The following is a 20,832-nucleotide window of genomic DNA, read 5'->3' on the forward strand; positions in this document are numbered from 1 at the left end:
TGACAGGTATCAGCCTAGCGATTGGTCAGGTTTTTTATACCTGAGACCAATCAAAAGGCTGCCTCTGTGCCTTCAATTTTGCTATGACAAATTCCAGGGGTGCAGAGAGCGAAAGTGAGCATTACTCCTTGACTGAGTATCGAGGATGGCTGTTTTACACAAGCTCTATGTGGACATGCTACCTATTCTGTGCATATGAAATGCAGACAATTAAAGTACAAGCACCCATTTAAAAGTTACCCTAGAGACCAGTTGAGTATATATGATAGGGCTACCCATACAGCAAGTTGTAACTTTGTATGACAATGAATTTTGAAGTTATCATTCAGAAAAGCAAAAATTCAGTTTTTGTAGCAAGGATGACCTTGTCCTTTGACTGCCCGCCCCTGAAATCAATAGACTTGGTTGGAATCACTTTTCCGTCTTTGCGTATTGCAGAGTTATCTTCTCTTGGGAGCAGGTATTGATTGTTACGTCAATTGTTTGTGAGAGTAACGTCATCAATTTTTGAGAAAACGACGTAGTTTTCTCACGCAAACCAATGACGTAACAATCAATACCAGCTCCCAAGAGAGGATAACTCTGCAATACGCAAAGACGGAATAGGGCATGCAATATACAAAGTTTGAACTTAAACCATTATAATGGTATTATCGAGAAAACACAATGAAGCAAACTTCTGTTTTAGGAACAGTGACCTTGACTTCAGGCAAACCACACTCAAAATCAATAGTTTTATTTGCATCTACCAGGGCAACCCACACACCAAGTTAAAAGATTATATGATCATTTGTTCTCAAGTTATCATCCTGACAAGCCCCACCAAGCTGGCTTCTACTTTTTAGCAACGATGATCTTGACCTCTGTCGGACCAAGCCTAAAATCTATCCTTGCATATACTAGGGCAACCCACACATCAAGTTAAAAATATATATGATCATTTGTTCTCAAGTTATCATCCGGACAAGCCGAACCAAGATGAATTCTATTTTAGCAATGGTGACCCTGACCTCTGGCGGACCACACCTTAAATCAATAGGGTTCTTTAATCTACTAGGGCAACTGACACATCAAGATTGAACTTTGTATAGTCATGTATTCACGAGTTATCATCCGGACAAGCCCAACCAAGCTGAATTATATTTTTAGCAACGATGACCTTGACCTTTTACAGACGACGCCCAAAATCATTTACGTTCTTGGCATCCATTAGGGCAAACCACACACCGATTTTGAAGCTAATATGATAATCTGTTATATCCGAAAAATCCCAAGCCAAGATTAATTCTACATTTAGCAACGGTGACCTTGATCTCTTGTGGACCTCGCCCACAATAAATAGAGTTCTTCCCATCTACTAGGGAACCCATCAACCAAGTTCGAACTTTGTACGATCACTCGTTCTCAAGTTAACCATCCGGTAAAGCACAACGTACGGACAGACGGACAGCCTGCGTGACGACTATACGTTCTCCCGTACTTTTTTTTCTGGGAGGGGGGAGGGGGGGGATAATGATTGATGATATGGGACAAATTCGAATGTTCAGGGTTTTATTTCAAGAGGACAACCTTCTCATTATGATTATGTTGACCTTTTGAGAAGAAAAAAAACCATGGTTATATATTACCAGTCAAAGATGACATGATATTCACAGTACAACTACAATGAGTATAACAAAGAATATCTATTATTGTTCAAAGTCAAGTTACGACGTTATGTTTGTTCAACGTGTTACTTCATGCAGCAGATTGCACTGGTCATAGACCATAAACACAGATGTTCAAATGTTACACAAAGATACAAGACCAGTTATGGTAAATAGAATATTTAACATCCGGCCATACATGTGGCTTACGAGACACCAGTTACGTTGTTGATTTCTAAGTATCAGCCCTCTTTATCCAGATCATCGATCTGTGTCGCTTATTGTGCAGTAAAAATGACAGGTCGTGTCATTGGGAGTGCCATATTTACCGAAAGTCGATGTAAACCCCTAAAACATGTAAAATTACCCTGAACCCCTTAGTTTAGGTCCAAATATAGCTTTAACAAATTCTCAGGTCCCTGTGGTGGAGTAGTGTAACTTGTTCATGCTGGTTAAGTCAGTGTTGGTCTAGTCTCATTTCAGAATATTAACAATTATTTATTTACAACAATTACTTAACAACTTACTACAACCTATATTATGAATCACTCTTGTTAACCCCGATGTTAGCGCGCGGGGGTCTTAATGTGTGTATGTGTGTTGTGCACGTCCAATCGAGTATTGGAACCCCGGCCGCCTTGGTAAAAGACCAGTGCGTTATGATAATAGTATACAACATTTGATATAGCGACCTATCTCGCTAGAATATGCCACTCTAAAGCGCTGTACAATACATAGATATGCAATTTATACAATCAATACAATTAGCATATACATTAATCATTACAATTTTGAGGAATTCGCAGGAGCTGCCTTATCAGGCGTTAGCTACTAGTCCTATGTCACCTGGCTAATATCTCCCTGTGTGTGTATGTTTGCGTGTGTGCTGGAGATGTATTGTGTTATTCAATACACCACGTGCCTGACCACCAAGAATCTTCCGTTGTACATTAGTCCGAATTATTCTGACGTTTTATCGACTTTTTCATATCGGTCTGTCGTCGATTAACGTCAGACCTCCGGCCCTCTATAATATGCGGGAAATATGCGACCCACGCCCGGAGCGCACTTCAAACTGATATTTTAGAAACAAATCGTCACTTTCACACACATGTCGCACATGGATCGAAAGATCTATTCTTTATGCACTAGGTGGTATCAATAACATGTTTCAAAGATCATTACGAAAAGTTTTTTCCAACGTTTTCTATACCAACCCATGTTTTTTATGGAAATTAGGCCATGAGAAATGTCACATGACTTGACGAGATCTCGCGTTACCGAAGGTATTTCCCAACGTTATGACGTAGGCCGGCGAGATTTTAGTCACGTGGCATTGGAAGGCGGGGCTATCAAAAAACTAGAGTAAAACAGAGTAAGTTTGAAAAAATATGTTTTTAGTGATTGTATTAGTTGTTTGAGGCATGTTATGTATGTTCATCTTGTGCATAAAGAATAGATCTTTCGATCCATGTGCGACATGTGTGTGAAAGTGACGATTTGTTTCTAAAATATCAGTTTGAAGTGCGCTCCGGGCGCGGGTCGCATATTTCCCGCATATTATAGAGGGCCGGAGTTCTGACGTTAATCGACGACAGACCGATATGAAAAAAGTCGATAAAACGTCAGAACAATTCAAACTAGTTGTACATGTGCATTAGAAATTGCACAACAGACATAACCTATATATGTACGTCTTCTTCTCTTAACAGTAACAAACAGTGCAAAGACATATAATTATTTATACAGGAAATAAACGTTATATTTAAATACTATATGATGTCACTTTTCCTACATTCTCATTGGTTGGATCATAATCACGTGGAGGTCGGTATTTTGTGATACTGACTCGGTCTTACTATTTTCAGAAACATCAGATTGATATTCACTTTATGACGTCACTTCAATTAAAACGTTAGATGCGCTCTGATAAATGCAGCAATTTTCTCTTGGCGATTTTGATATCTGATCTAATAATTAAAGACTTTCATTTTGGTGAAAATGTGTGATATTGACATGATGCTGACCTCGAACTCGTCTTGATCAGATATGGAATATTTTACGCTATGTTTTTAACAGTTATTAATAGTTGATTTGTCTCAAATATCTGTCAACTTGTTAGACATAAACTGGTATACCTAGCGCAGATATTCGATGTGGCCACAAAATGTTATCATAGTTAAAATATTTTTATTTGCTTTCTCAAATGTTTGATTTTTATACATTCGAACTAATATTCAAATAAATTATGCTTATTTTGTAGTCTGAATATAGCCGTTAATGAAGATACATTTTGATACATATTCATGAAAGCAGTAACATTAAACAATAATAATTGTCTCTTTGACACGTCTGTGACCGCTATTGACATAAATGTGATTTGTATTCACATAATATGTAAATATTTTTTTTTATCAGTTCTGTATATAAGTAGACATGGTCGGGTATTGTTACAAAACCTGAATACAATAAAACCTAATACAGGTACAATGTCACAAAAATATAATCAACTTGTTTCCCTTCGGATTCTTAAGAATCTATTTATCTTCTTTCTCATTGGTTTTACGACTGAGGCTAGTGTTGAAAAAGAAACGGAAGTATATTATTTGATAGAACTTTTAGATAAATATGGTTCCGAAGGAGTCGTGTCTGAGGAGGGATTTTACAGACTCGCTAGTAACCTAGGATTGGACCCTTCATATGGAGCTTGTAACACCACAACAGATAAATGCTTGTACAAGGTAAGTATATATCACTGCAACGGTAATATTTTAATGAAATGGTATAGGTTTTACAACCACAGAAAAAAGTCTTTTGATTTGCTCTATTCTCAATTAAGTTTTAAACAAAAATCAGAAAATAAATCATTGCGGACTTGCTCCCCTCGGCGGTAATCATAATATCACCCTGACCTGTGTCCCGGTGGTTTGAATGAAACAGTAACTGTAATAGAAAAAAGAAAGGATTTTAGACGCAAAAATAAATCACAGAAAAGAACAAAGTTTAACTTAATAGAGAGGAAGAGAGTACACCGCATTGCAAGGCGGATTTAGGAAGGGGTTCCTAGAGGTCCCAGACCTCCTCTTCTTCTTTTCATCTTTCCTTTTTATGTACACTGAACTCATACTAAAAGATTCAGCGAACTTCCTTTTTTTCCTTGGCTACTCCTCATATTCCAAAGCATGATACATTGCTTAAAAACATTTTAAGCAAGCGTTTGAAGTCAAGATGTTTTGTTTATCTATTTTTTATTTCAAAATACATAGATATTGCGGTATACAAAGATAAAAACTCGCCTTGCTGCCATTGGTAATATTCCTAAATCATTGAGGATGGAGCAGATTATACACGCATAGTATAATGGTAATCACACATGACATTCTTTTTAATATGTTTCCATAAAACACTTTTAGAATGGAATGACACCCTGATAGAAAAAAAACTAAACGCTTCCTATCGACTCGGCCAAGAAGAATCGTTATGACCCCTGACGACTTGGAGCAAGTACTTTCCTGGACGAGGAGGGGGATACATGTGACGCTGATATAGCTCGCAGCATCCTTCCATATGAGGAAAGCATTTATTTAACTCATTCGGTAGAGCGTAAGACTTATAATTCAAAAGTCCAAGGTTCGAACCCGTAGTGACATTGCATTGAAATAAAATCACATCTGTTACAATTAATCATAACAATAAAACAAATGCTTTACTGTATACTTTTGCCATGACTTAATTTTGTATGACATTTTAATGATAAATTGCACTTTAAAATGCGCCAGAGATCTTCTAGATTTCTTTTGTTTCCTGTAAGGAAGGGGCGTACCCACTAGGAAAAGATAATCAGACTCATGTTCCTTTTCTGTTTTGTCTCATAGTGTTTAGGATACGAAGACATTTTCCGGAAATTTTCCACTACTTCCGGTTTGAACAGCACAAGTCTAACCAAAAGTCTGTCCGCCATTGTCTACTCTGTTCAGGAGTCCAGTTGTCACCATGACGAAGACGAAGAAGAGGAGACGGAGACCAAGCCGAGCTCGGCCGAAGGTCAATATTTGAATTGTGTTAATCTGGCCTTGACAGCCAAATACAATGAATTTCCAAATTCAAATAAGAATCTAGGAATTTTATATATCCATATATCTCATCGATAGCTTCGGAGGTATAATTTATATGATTTGTCGAAAAAAGGTACGTTTATATAAGGATGTTTATAAAACAATTATATCCAAAGTGATTGGATTTTCAATGTGTTTTTTCTTTTTGGGGGATCCCTCTGGCTGAAATTTATATAACTCACGCTCATAGAAAACACAGACATTTCCTGTTGAGAATTTTAATTAATCAATGTTTGCAATTTAAATATTTAGAAATGCCGACCTAGCCTCCCAGAGTTCTAATGTGTCCTGATAGATAGAGCTTTGCTTTCATAAATAGATAGACGTTAACATTTTCCATAGAGACGCCATCAACATATCAATAAATCTGAAAACGATTAACATTTAAAGATTTTTGATGGAAAGGAAGATCATATTCATCCTAAATTTTCAAAACATCGTATTAATGGGACCTTATTCCGATAATTATAGCGGTGTAAATCTAACTTGCTTTGAACAACAATTCACCTAAATAGTTAAGCATCCTACAATCTCTATATATAACTCTAAATACTGTATACCGGGAAATATTCTCTGCAGTTTAATTTTCCTCTTTTTCGCCCTCCGTAATAAGGGCAAATATATCATACCAGCGAATATAGTAATTAAATGTGAAGGGTAAATAAAAACTGGGCGTAAAATGACCGTATGGGCGGAGAGCGAAAGTTGACTGGGCGAAAATTGATTTTTTGGGCGAAGGGCGAAAGTTGACTGGGCGATAATTTCCCGCTAAACAGTATGATAGTTAACTAAAACATACTTAATCTTTACCGTGGTTTTGTTCAAGCGTGGGGTTACGGCATCGGATCAGCGTCAGTGGTTGTTTTCATCTCCAATATTGGACTGTTCTTCAAACCCTGTATGCAGACTCGGGGGTTTCAGCGGATAATGTATTTTTGTGTGGCCCTTGCTGTGGGGACTCTAGGAGGGACTGGGATCCTTGTCCTAATACCAGAGGTAACCACAGCTATCCGATATGAAAATATCGATTACGTCCTCTTTCCTCGAGATTAGACATAGTCATATAGCTACGCTTTATTCTGGATTGAACATGAACATTACTTTTGCATTTGCCGTATTTTATTTCAATCCACATAGTTTGTCTTTGGTTTTGTCTTCATACCAAGATTTTTAGTTCTTGTCCTAATTAATAGTATGACGAATGTTTCTCTTGGTTCCTGTAGAGGCCAATGATATTTTCCTATTCCTGATATCGAAATCAAACGTTTTTATAGAACCTTATTCATTGCGTAGATATCCTATGTTTTTTAAGATAACATCAATTTTATATCTTTAATAAGACAATTTGATTTGTTTTATGAATAGTGAATTTTTTAACTACTTAAAATGGTAGGTTAATTTTCTTGAGTACACACTACTGCAATCTTTTTAATAATTTGTAAACCGCTTTGAGACGACCTACGGACTAGGTTGTGATAAAGCGGTATATAAGGACCTCTAATTATTATTATTATTATAATCTTATAAAAGCAGGCGTAATGCAACGTCGAGTCATTGTTTGGGTCCTTTGTGATACCAGGTGATTGAACCTGTTGGTGGACTTCTTATTCTTCCCAATTAGACAATTAAATCTCCAATTTGCTGGAAATTATTAAATCATCGTTTGGATTTTAATAACCACTCGTATGTGATGTGGGAGAAAAATAATGATTCCCGACTTTATCAGCAAGACAGAAAATTCTGAAACCTCGGGGTCAGATTCTTAAATGTCTGGCATTCGGCAATGCTTCGGGCCCATGGGGTGAGATTTTCCAAACTTACCCCTAAAGTGGCGAAAGTTTATATTAGTCTCATATTAATTTATCTTTTTTGAGTCGCGCTTCGGTTCATAATATACACAATCTATTTATTATTGATAAGAAACTAACCAGTACTCCTCGCATTTGTGAAAATCATTTAAATTGGGGTTTACACACCTCCCTTTCAACAGTAGATTATACCCAGTCGAATTTCCACTTTTTTTGCCCCTGTGTGTGTGTTACGTTATTCTTTGTTTCACAGAAGAATGTTAATAAATGTTTTCATTTCTAATAAAAAATCATTTTTTCTAACCCTCAAAGCATGCTGGTCGAACAAAAGAAAATATCCTTAAGTATTTTGCTATTTCCCACGGAACATATTTATTTTGAGTTATCCCCTATATCTTGCAGTCCTTAGGAATGACGGGCGAGGACAGTCCAATACCCGACTACAAGTGGAAACTGGTCATGGTCATCGTCGGCATCTACGTCTTTTTTGTCATGGAGAGATCCATCCACATGGGCACCGATATGAAGAAGGTACTGCTACCTATTTCTATTTCTCTTAAATAAGTTATTCCCACATAGCATAAATCTATCTATTAAGTCTTTGTCAAGTTTAATACAAAAATGCTACCGAATTCCTTGTGAAGAATTTTATCGAAAAAATATGTCAAAGGGCTATATAATGTTAATTGCAATGATGTTCAGGTATCATCTCTTGGCTTGAAAAAAAAAAAAGCATGAACTTTAGAAAATCTAACTCCCAAACATTTGACAAGAAAACTGAAAATAAGTACAAGTATATTTAAGGGGGTTATATGATAACTGGAGCCGAACATTCAAATTAAAACTATGAAATTTTGTTCTTTCCATAAACAACTGTACTCAAGATAAATTCTCGCTGCTTTTGATATTCTTTTGTTTTATCAAACGCGTTTGTTGGTGAGAGCGGGAAAATAGACTATTGAATCAGTCGCTCCATAATTATGTCAAAAACACTATCACTACGAGTTTTATGCTATTTCAGAAAAAGAAACGCGAATTATGCGTAGACACGACAGAACTAAATGGTTTAGAAAACGGCGACTTCCCTGGCCATTCTCATGTGAAGCAAGAAGGGGGTGTTGCTGCTGTAGCCTGGACGCTTTTACTTGGAGACGCCCTCCACAATTTTTCGGATGGTATCGCCATGGGAGCCGCCTACACGGAAAATGTAGCAATGGGAGTTAGTGTTTCCCTGGCCATCCTCAGCGAAGAACTTCCACACGAATTGGGTATGTTCTTATTCCGTACCTAATAGACCTCTTCAACTTGACAGGGGATTTTACTGGTTGGCAAGGCTGGTCGTGATAAAAACGAACACAGAAAACATGAATCTAATAGTGCTTGAAAGTAAGATATGAAATTACATTAATAAAGACAGACATTGGAAACATAATTGCGGAACACTTTAGTTATAGATGTTTTATTCTTGTTGCCTCAGGTAATGATGTAAAAATGGCTGAAATGGTTATATGGTGCATTAAAATGTTGTTGCTTAGTGATGTTTTCTGTATCTACAATCAAATTCTCAAATAGGTGTTCCATTTCCTCGTATAACTTGTTACTGTTATACGTATTAAAATAGTTGACTTTACTGGTCAGTCCTCAAAGTTGGCTGAAGCCTTGCAGTTGGATTTTCATTCTGACATTTTATATGAAACACCTGTATAAGGATAGATGATCTGTTGTGGCCAAAAGTTTTAATATGTAAACACAAAAGACAGGTAGATATAACCATTTACACACTTAAATCAGTATTAATTTGAAATTACCCAATACTCCTTAAATTATTGAATTTCATATTATTAAGGTGTCTTATGCGCCCCTCCCTATCGTAGTTTTAACCAGAAGTTGCCCCCAGAAAAACCTATGAGTGCTAGAAGGACGATAAAGCTGTATGCTATAGTGCAATGCATTTTTGGCATAATATATCTATAAACAAATCTGAAAGGTGCATCACCATGTGGGTGTGTCACGTTCATCTCTCAAACAGACATCTTGCAATATTATGTTTGATAAGATTGTTTTCTATTATGCCAGGCGATATAGCCATTTTGTTACACAGCGGGATGACAATCAAACGAGCCTTACTTCTAAACTTCTTGGCCGCGGTGACAATATATATGGGATTGGTGATCGGGATCATTGTGGGAGAGAACACAGACGCAAATACATATGTCTTCGCCTTCTCTGGAGGATTATTTATCTATATAGCGCTGGCTGATATGGTGAGTATATGAGGGTATATTATCAATATAGCTCTGACCTACATATAATGGGTATATAGAAGAATGTTCAACATACGCTCTAGTAACGATGCAGCTTTTTTGGCACTATTTTCATGAAAAAGTGCTTTAATGATAAATCATCCACAGCGATCAAATTTTGAATCATTATAAGGAAAATCCTAAAGCCTTGCATTGTATAATGACTTCCCCATATTGATTGCCATGTATCCAGATATTTTTCTTTAAATGTAAAACATGGTAATTAAAAGATATAATATTGTTCTTACCTTATTTAGTATCTTGCATATGAAAATTAATCAGCTCATATTTCTATGTCCTATTCGTGTAATGTTTTTTCAACTTGTAGATTCCGGAAATGAATAATCAAGCCAAATTTGCTGCCAGGGCTGGTAAGGACGGTACTATGACAGTGTTTTTCTATCAGAACATTGGCCTTGTACTGGGATTCGGTGTAGTTATCCTTCTGGCAACATACAGTTCCTACTTGTCTGTATAGAGAGGCACATTAGTATAGGTTAAATGTTTTACCAAGACGGATATTTTCTTATATGTTGCATGCTTACAACAAAATACTGTTTCGTAAAGGTTGCATCAAAATAGTAGCATTATGACATGTATGGCATTTATGGCATTATGTCAGCAGATTTATGGCATTGTTTATAGTTTGCATTTATCACTCTAACATGAAAACATTGACGAATTTTCTCAATCGAAAACAAGATGCACAAGACATATCTTTAAAAAAAGATAAACGACAGAGTTTTGATCTATGTGGTTCCAGTATGAAATAACTTTGGACCTATAGCATCGGTTCAGGATCCCCTAACCACTGCCAAAAAATGTAACTATGAATTAGAAAGATTTTACAGGTATGACAATAGCTTTAATAAATCATTTCTGAAAGAAATCTATACCTTACAGAACCCTTTATCTTTTGTAACTTAATAAGTGTTCCGAGGGTAACAAGGAAACGGAGACAGATCGGGTTTCGAACTGACACGAATCCCGTATAGAAATTGTTGATATCCAGACAAATCTAGACCAAAAAAAGAAGAGGAATACAGGTATATCAAACTATGAAAATATGTAAAATGTAAATAATTTTATAAACATCAATGGCAATCAAATTTTCAGTATCATAAATTATTTTTTATCATAACGATCAACAATGGATTGCAAATAGATGCATAATAATACCAATATCAAACACAATTCTAGCTTGGTGCATCATAAATTTGTTTTAATACTACGCTTAATGACAAGTTTTATGTCCGACGGTACAGCGTGTTTGTTTGTTTGTGGTTTAATGTCCAGACCACAGTCAAGGTTATGGGAAGACGGGTGCATAAGGAGATACCACCGGTAGGAAAGAGTGGAGAAGTAAAAAAGACACGATATAGATCCCAATTGTGGCTTTAATGTCCTCAACGTAGAAGACCCGGAAGAAAATCCCTGATGAGGGGATGGGGGAGGGGCACGTTAGTCGACTCTTACAGCATGCAGCGGGATACAGCAGGATTATATATAAAATGTATAGATCACAGCGTCAGCACACAATGAAAAGATCATTTAGGTCTTCCGTAAAGAAGAATAAGAAAATATTAATCACAGCGTTAACACACAGTGAAAAAGATGACTAACGTTTAATGTAACGTAAGAGATATATGCCACAGCGTCACCATTAAGTGACAAAATGTGATTTACATCTTCTATAAGATAAAACAGATTGTTGTCGCCATCTGTATCATGACGTCATAATGGTAACTTTGGGTATCACTGACCCTCCATGGAAGATAACTTTCTGTTCATTGCACAAGCGTAAATGATAAATAAGCAAATACGAACTATACCTTTTACTTTTATGAACGAGATTGAAAAACTATTACAAAAACGGTAAATATGAGTTAAGAACTGCAGTCACATTGCATCCATAGCCAATATATGATTGCCAGCTTGAAGTGACATACTCAAAATAAAGCGCGTTTGTCATGAATTTGTCATTTACAGTAGGCATTCATATAACCTTGAATGCCACCTGAAAGCAGTTCAATGATTAAGTGGTTAAAACAAATATGAGAAACGTTCCGTACAAAGCCATTGTTTGTCTGTTTAGTTTAGTTATTTGATACACCAAATTGTTAGAGATCGAACAATGATTGGTCAATATCATGTCTATAGAAAGTGTCGTTGGTACTTGAGTAAACTTATCATGTATTCAACAGAGAGCTATTCACAAATAAGGTTTATACAAAGTATTTATAGGCAAAGAGCATTGTAATTGGCTTGGTACAACTATATACTTGTTTTGACGGTTACATAAACATTCTTTATCCAGAAAGAATAAAGAACAAATATTTGTCTTTAACCTTGCCGAACATGTTTAACTTGGTTTATAGATTTAAACCATTCGGGAAAAAGTGTCGACCTTTAACTTTTTTCCCATTTTGCCCATTTTCTTACTTAGTTAACGTTTGATGCTTGGCGATACTTCTTCCCTTCGGAGTTTATTTTTTTAACAAAGCTGAGGTCGCCGGTAAAGGCATTAACGATATTTTATAATTTGCCGCTATTCCGGGACCTTCCAAATTTCTTTAATATCGAAGATTGTATTCCCTGCTAAACGTTCAGCATTTAGGGTAATTAAAACCACCTCCATTATCTGTATAATGTGACCGGGCGGAATTCAGTGCTTGGTTCCTTCGGATTGGTGTTTCAGTGAGGAAACACTATGAATTCGCCATCATATTCACGCCATCGCAAGAAGGAAAATACACCTAGGTATCGTACACAGATACACATACCTTAGTAGATGACACAATAGAGTCACGTCCTATTACCTTATAAAGCTATTAAATAGATTATAAAACCTATTACAGTAGAACAGCTTTATTTAAAAAATAAAATTAAAAAATACGTCACCTTGCTTATCATAGAGGTATGGACAGTGGAGTAGACACAAAAAAATCATAACATTTTCCTTATTAGAATAGATATAATCAACATATGTTTGTAGATTATGGTGAAAAATATAACTCGGAATTCGGAAGTATTGGAAAATAAACAACTAAGCGCCTTCAATAATTATTTTTTCCAACATTTTCTTACCCTCGTTATATATTCCACCGTAATACACGCACATTCGTCGATTATTTCTTAAACATAATTATTATTGAAGTGCTATAGTGTAACACTACCTGTATTAACGTTTTATCAATCAAAACCTACCAGTCTGAATAAACTGCACGAAATAAATTCAAGTTCATGTACAGAAAGACACAAGGACATACGTATGAACATATACGTCTTTAATACAATATCATATGTAGATAGAAGAATATTCTAAAACCGGATTAAAATATGGCTCGACATTAAATTCTCTGCAATGGTAGTGCTCAAGTAATGGATGTAACCTTTATAATGATAATAATGATAAAGTATTATATATTTCAAATCAGAAACTAGTTAGACGCCACATAAATTGCTTTTGATGGCCCAGGTGGAAGCGCACATAGCACCAACAAAGGATAAAACTGGAGTTATTTCCCATTTACTAACGCGTGCAAGTCTTTGGTGATATTGGCCTACTATTAAATCCGTTTTATACTGATTTAAAAACTATGCATCTACAGAGAATACAAATGTAGATTTTATATAAACACTTATTGTCAAACTTTAAAAAATATATAGGGTTCTTAATAGGCAACACATTTCATCAAAATATTATTTCTAAATTAGAGCGTAAGGGTACAGTTATTCACTAGCTACTTCTCTCTTTAAAATGAATTAAGGGGGAGGGGGGCTACTTCGGAATTTTTGAAAATACTAGGTTTAAAACAGAATATTAAAGTGTCAAGGGATGGACATAAATGAACCAACATATCACAAAAAGAATGGAACGCATACTAGTTTGCCTTTGAAATCGTATATCATATGCATAGTCATATTTCATAACTAACAATATTACTTAAAAGATTGTCACTTTAGCATCATAATTACCTCCCGTGTCGAAATATTTGTATATACAAAGTCAAGAATGTATAAACTATGATACGCTCATTTTTTTCTTCATAGGATTGGGTGGCATTTATACAAGTTTTCTTTTACTAATCGGTATATCACATACATGTCACAACTTTTTGATGATATTTCATTTTACACAAATATTGTATACTGCCGTTACCAAAATCGCCCTGGTTAATTGCCAATAACATGTTCGTGTACTTCTGATATGGCGTCTGATTATTTCAGGCGGCCTTAGGTGTACCTGCATTGTAAGGTTAATCAATGTTGCATCTAGATGTTAATATCCGAAGCAAGTACTTGTGGTCGGGCAGGAGACCCCTAGGGCACATTCATTCTTGGAACGATGTTGATACTGTATTGCATCATATTATCTTAGGTATCTTATGTATCTCTTATATAAGATATCTTATGCAAGTTCATGCATCATTGAATCTGATGTATATACCCATTGCAATATTTGAGATATCTATATTTCTTTCTTCTATTAACTACCTTTTGTTTCCTAGTGCCTTGCTTGGCGATACTTATTTTTTAGATTTAGGCCAAATGTTTAACGTTCCCCCAGGTGAGGAAGGCCGGGACCTTACAAAGTCCTTAAAATGGTAGTTGTTATTCACTGTTTAAAGTTCAGCAATTCGTGAAACAGCAACAACTGGTTCACCCGTTGTTAGCATAATGTGATCAGGCAGGATGCTATGCTGAGAATTTTTTTCATAGTATTGCAGTGTGATAGTACTTTAAAGACGGCATCAGAACCGCGCTATCGTCAGGAAACAAATACACCAACATACCCTACATCCAGCACACATACACACAAACACGCATACATTACACACATGGAGACACGTCATGAAATGCCTTACCTGTTAATATAATAGACAAAACATAAAACTAACTAAAAGCACTAAACACTGGATCGATATTGAACCATGAGTGAATGTAAACTTGTCATAGACCCCATACCTATTCACGTTCAGCGGAGGTTGAATCCCTAGCCGGTCGTAAAAAGGTATGGAAACACCTGTGGGTTCTCCGGGTTCTCCAGTTTTATCCCTTGTTGGTGCTATGTGCGCTTCCACCTGGGCCATCAAAAGCAATTTATGTGGCGTCTAACTAGTTTCTGATTTGAAATATATAATACTTTATCATTATTATCATTATAAAGGTTACATCCATTACTTGAGCACTACCATTGCAGAGAATTTAATGTCGAGCCATATTTTCATCTGGTTTTAAAATATTCTTATATCTGCATATTATATTGTATTAAAGTCGTATATGTTCGTATGTCCTTGTGTCTTTTTGTACATAAACCTGTATATATTTCGAAAATCGTTTCCAAAGTAGTTATAAAATACAAATATCTGAACGCCCTAAAACAAGGGTGAAGTTTGACAATAACTATTTATAAAAAAATCTACATTTGTATTCTCTGTAGATGCATAGTTTTTAAATCGGTATAAAACGGATTTTTATTTGAAAAAACAACAACAAAAAACCCCGGATTTAATAGTAGTCCAATATCATAAAAGACTTGCACGCGTTAGTAAATGGGAAATAACTCCTGTTAAAAATGACATCAAAGGTACAACGACAATGATATTTCTTAATTAAGCAATAGTAAAATACATTTATTACTAAGTGGTACATTAATTAGGCAATATATGATTACATGTAACATAAATATATAAACGAAAGTAACGTATTACATATTTGACGAGCGATGCACATTCAAACCCTCAATGACAGAATAAAGATTTCAAATTTAAAATACCAGTAAATGTATCATGTGTTATATTAAATAGAAGTAGCTAGTACCTGTAGTGGCGTAGGAATATGTTCCCACAGGTTTTGACCAATCACAGCACCTTTAGGTTTTATTACACGTGTGTAATACCATATTTATGACATGGCTGTATGGACATAGTAAAATGGGTCAGATATGTGATAAAAAAATAATAAATATTTACATTTTGTTTTGTAACAAGACGCTTTGATGGTGACTGGACAGTGGGGAGGTGGTCATCCTCGATATTCCAGGGGTTTCGCTCACTTTCGCTCTCTGCACCACTGAAATATTTCAAAGCAAAATTGAAGGTACACGTCTAGCTATTTGATTGGTCTCGGGTAAAATTACTGGACCAATTGCTAGGCTGTTGCCTGTCCTTTGAAGATTTCAAAGGAGCGACCCCCGACCTTAAAGACAGTAAATTTTACCTTTAAGAGACCGACAAATTCTTAAAGCATAAAATTAGTCTTCTTGTCTCATCGACAAGGTGGCACACACCGAGCCTTCGATTTTGCTTCGACATATTCCATGGGAGAGCAGAGAGCGAAAGTGAGCGTAACCCCTGGAGAATCCAGGGCTGGGTAGGGGATGACGAAAGTGGACAAGTCAAACCTATTCAGTTAATGCCGAGTTGAAAAGTAAACCAATATAAGTATGTCACTAAAACGTATACAATGTAGTATACACAACAGTAATGTCAGATATGGTTATAACTATGAGATACACACACACAATTAAACTCGATTTCTAAATCTGATGAAGTGTTGCACGTTTGTAAAAACTTTTGAGTTAAGGTCCAACGAAAACTGAGAATTACCAAACAAAATAAGTTCTACGTTAAAGTCAATTTATATTGACTCGTTCAAACTCTGAAACAGGATACGCCCTTCGTTGATGAAAAGTTGAGAGTCGAAGAAAAAAGCGATAGTCATTCTCACAGGGACGTCCACAATTCCAGACAGGACTTTGCACAAAGTTAGCCCTATATAGATCATATTCAAGAAAACTGCACCGATTTCTAAGCTTAGTAGGCAAACTTTTCAAGTTACGGTCACTTATACTCAATATAAAAGGATGAAGAGGTATATTTGAGGATAAAGAGTTTTTTTTAAAGAATTAAAGGACGTCAAAGATCCTAATGGATTATCTAAAGAGTTCCAACTGCGAAGAGTGAACGGCATGAAAGAGGAATTAGTAAAAGAAATCCAGAAACGAGGAATTCGATAATCGTTGTTATTTCTTAAGGTATGTAACTATACCGGTTATTTCCACTAAGATCAGATGGCAGAAGAGAGTAAAGATAATCGGGAGTTACATTATTATGCATTTAATGAAAAATGGAGTTTTCTTCGTTTTCTTTTATTGGAAGGAGGTTCTGAACTATTTTCAAAATATAAATCATCAATGCTTGCTGTGATAATACGGGCGGCTTCTCTTTTGGCTTTCTCTATCTTTTCTGTCTCGTGTCTATTACAACCATCCGACATCCGGCATATTCCAAGCCAGATTTATAAATTCTTTAAAAGCTTTCTCTATTCTGTAGGTATTTCAGTTTTTGTAAGACGTTTATTTTGTTTATAACAGAACTATAACCCACACTGATATGAGCCCCCACTTTGCATTTTAGCTAACAGTAACTCCTAAATGCTTATGATGATCAGTAAAGTTTTAAAAACTTCAATCAAAAATCGAATCTAAATCTTTCTCAATGCTGTTGGAATTTGAAAAAAAAAATACATCAGTTTGATCTGGGTTAATGTCACCAACCATTTTTCTCAAGATCTTTATCCAAAGCTGTTGACGATTAAAGTAAATAATAATAACAATACTATACAATATTTATATAGCGCTCTATATAATTTGTAAAATTACTCTAAAGCGCTTTACAACATATGGATAATAGTAATAGATATAATTGTGAAACAAAAACAAAGGCTTACAATCACTTTCATACATTTAACAAGCAATGTACACATAATTGAACAAATAAAGGGTGGTATTTACATGACGTCTTTGCGGAGACCCTAAAATGCAGACGTGAAGAGGTGAGTTTTTATGTCCCCTTGGATTTGGCCAGAGTATTTGGCCAGGGTATTTGGCCAAAGTAAATATGTATCATCTGCAAAGAGACGACCAGTAGTTAAAAACCATTGGTAATATCATTGATATATATATATATGTGTGTTCAAAACAAAAGCTGTCCAAAAATTGAGCCCTTGGGTACTCCTGTTCGATTAAATCTAATTCAGAATTAGAATCGAGTTAAAAGACCTCTTGATGTTTCCGAGATACATTTTTCTAACCACAAATACAATTCACTGGAAATGCCATAGGATTTTAACTTCGCCATCAAAACTTTATGCCAAACTCGATCAAAAGCTTTAGAAATGTCATAGAATACCATACATACATGTTTTCCCCTCAAAAGTAATGCAGATGTGAGAAATTTCACTGATACGAATGTGGCCATTACTTTGGTAATGTAATTATTTAAATTACACAATACATTGGAAAAGTGCCATTACCATTACCATTACATGGTTCAGTAATGTTATTAATCAAATATTAATTACATTGCCAGTGTAATTAATTACCATTACATATATTTTTAACTAAACAAACGAGTGAGTGGGTAACATAAAACGTTGGGCTTTAACTCTTTCATTATAAGCATGAATAATATATTTATAACAGCATTTATTTATCTAATTTATCACATAATCGGCCTGTTTTCCAGTGCATTCGTCCGTGTAATATGTTTACATGTGTCACTAGTGTGATATACACCGGAGCGTTTTCATTGCCTGTGCCAGTCAGAAATCGATTGTGACGTCATAATATGGACAATGACGTGACGTCATAAATTGTGAATGGCGCAACAAAATGGCTGTCTCCGTTTGATTATGCCCTCTACATTTTGGCTTTTAAACCTGTCAAAATGTAAGTTTTCTGAGTTATGTGATAAAAAATATCTTAAATTTGTTTTCATTTTATATGAGCTTTTATGAAACTCGTCTAAAAGTTTTAATTTTTGCTCGTCAAGGCTCGCAAAAATAAAAACTCCTAAGATTCGTTTTTATAAAATCTCATATGAAATGAAAACTCATTTAAGATCCTTTGTATATATATATATTATAAACGTGAATGCACTCCAAACCACTGTTCAGTGTTACTAGAAGTTTGAAAAGTTTATATTATCATGAATATACACTGTAGTTTCACTAGTTTCACATAACAATGTCTTCACTATATACATATGGTTCATATATTATAACGATATTTGGACTTAGAACACTTTTTCGCCTCGAAAATCTCCATATTTGACTACTAATGAGAAAATCCAACGTAAACTGTCAATGCATTTTATTTAGATATTCATTTTACATTTAATCATCATTATATGTTCGAAAGTATCGTCATTTAGACAGCACCTGCCTGGGAGGAATATCTTGCTTAAAAGTCTCTCAACTGAAGCTATATTGATGTAAAATCCCAACTGAAATGATTTCCAGGTCTTTTTTGTGTGCACGAGTGTTTGTACAATAAAAAAAGGCAATATAATAACCTCAGAACATAGTAACTTATTTAAAGGAACAGCATCAGGCAAATTACTGAATTAAAATGAATAGAATAAAGAGGTTTACCTTCATACGAGTTATGAAGTTGGAGGTTACTTTTAAACTTCCAAAGATAGCTGATGAACAATGTCTACATTTTGCTTTAAAGTTTCCTGTAATTTCCTTTGGAATCTCAAAATAGTTCAAAATGTTAGAATCCATCATTCAGTGTTGGGAGTGTTTTGAGAAATGTTGTTATTTCACAGTGAATGGTTAAGTAATATTCCGTGTTTGGTTCAATGATAGTACCTGTAAAATTACTGCCATCTACTCTTTTTACATTACAAAAATAAAAAAAATTGATAAGAAACAGGAAGAACCAGACGATTGCATTCTCCAGTAAGCAAGTCGATATTTTTAAAAATCACCTGTAATTATAAAGTTTGGTGAGAGATGAAGAGTATTCCAAAAGGATAAGATAGAAAATATATGAATAAATTCGTGAAGTAGTTTTGGTCAAAATTACCTCATCACCAGGATGTTTTAATGCATGTAAGCTACTACTTTTAATTAATTATGAAAGATAACACCAACTAAAGTCGAGAACCCATAAGAAAGATTTGGAACTAAAAGAGAACATAGTGAGAGACATCTATCGTAGACATCGGAATAAAAGATACCGATCGCTATTCAATGACACATAAAAGAATTGTCCATTATGAAATAGTGATCTGGTATCTGATACGAACAAGACACAATCCTAAAAAAGGTTTTATTAACTTGTGGCAATAGAGAGAGACGGGATGAGNGAATGACATATAAATAGGCTTCAATGCATATGTATATAATCATATGACAACTGAGAAAAGAGGAAGAACGATTTGATAGAGTGGCACAAGACAGCTATAAGGGGATGCTGCATGCGTGATGGGAGAGACGTGAAACTCTGAGAAGGGAAGAACAACTGAATGGAAAGACACAGGCGCTTGACTTTATTATGGGTGTAGTGACAGACGAGGCTAGTGCCTGTGTGGCCTGAGAAGGAAATTGTACAGGGGTGGGGGATAACAAAGAAATAGATGATGGACGGTAGGGAGAACTAAGAGAAAAACAAAACACGAACAACTGGAGAGAGATTATACGACTAAATAAATATGTAAGTCTACATGCGCCAGCGTCCATTAACGTGACAAAACCAATGTCAAGAACACTCACACTCTGCTCACTTGTTTGTTTAAACTTTCAATACGAGGAAAATATTGGAGCATTTGCAACCGAGTCGTCCTCGTTACCCAGGGGTTACACTTACTTACGCTGCGCCCCTGGAATAGGTCATGGCAAACTTGAAGGCATGCGGCTAGCTATTTGATTGGATTCGGGCAAATAAATTGATCAATCGCTAGGCTGATACCTTTTCTTGGGAGATTACAGTGCGACATGACATATCCCAGAGGTGCAGAAAGCATAACTTCTGGAGTATCGAAGATAGTGCAAGGTTTATTGAACAAAAGTAAATATGCACGCGTCCAATTATACGTGCATAATTATTAAACAATGAAATGTGTCGCTACATCGCCGACGAGTAAAACCATGGCACGTTCGGACAATT

General features: G+C 35.5%; 1 protein-coding gene across 1 annotated transcript; it reads left to right on the forward strand.

Moving 5' to 3' along the window:
• The first annotated feature begins 5,126 nt into the window (after positions 1 to 5,126).
• Positions 5,127 to 10,396, forward strand: LOC110445450 (zinc transporter ZIP8-like). The gene is made up of 7 exons (XM_021490089.1): positions 5,127 to 5,150; positions 5,522 to 5,690; positions 6,588 to 6,757; positions 7,972 to 8,100; positions 8,591 to 8,837; positions 9,646 to 9,833; positions 10,201 to 10,396. The coding sequence occupies exons 1-7, from the start codon at positions 5,127 to 5,129 to the stop codon at positions 10,348 to 10,350; spliced, it is 1,077 nt and encodes a 358-aa protein (XP_021345764.1). The 3' UTR covers positions 10,351 to 10,396.
• Positions 10,397 to 20,832: the final 10,436 nt, after the last annotated feature.

This window comes from Mizuhopecten yessoensis, unplaced genomic scaffold (assembly GCF_002113885.1).
Source record: "Mizuhopecten yessoensis strain PY_sf001 unplaced genomic scaffold, ASM211388v2 scaffold2307, whole genome shotgun sequence".
In the NCBI taxonomy this organism is placed as follows: Eukaryota; Metazoa; Mollusca; class Bivalvia; order Pectinida; family Pectinidae; genus Mizuhopecten; species Mizuhopecten yessoensis.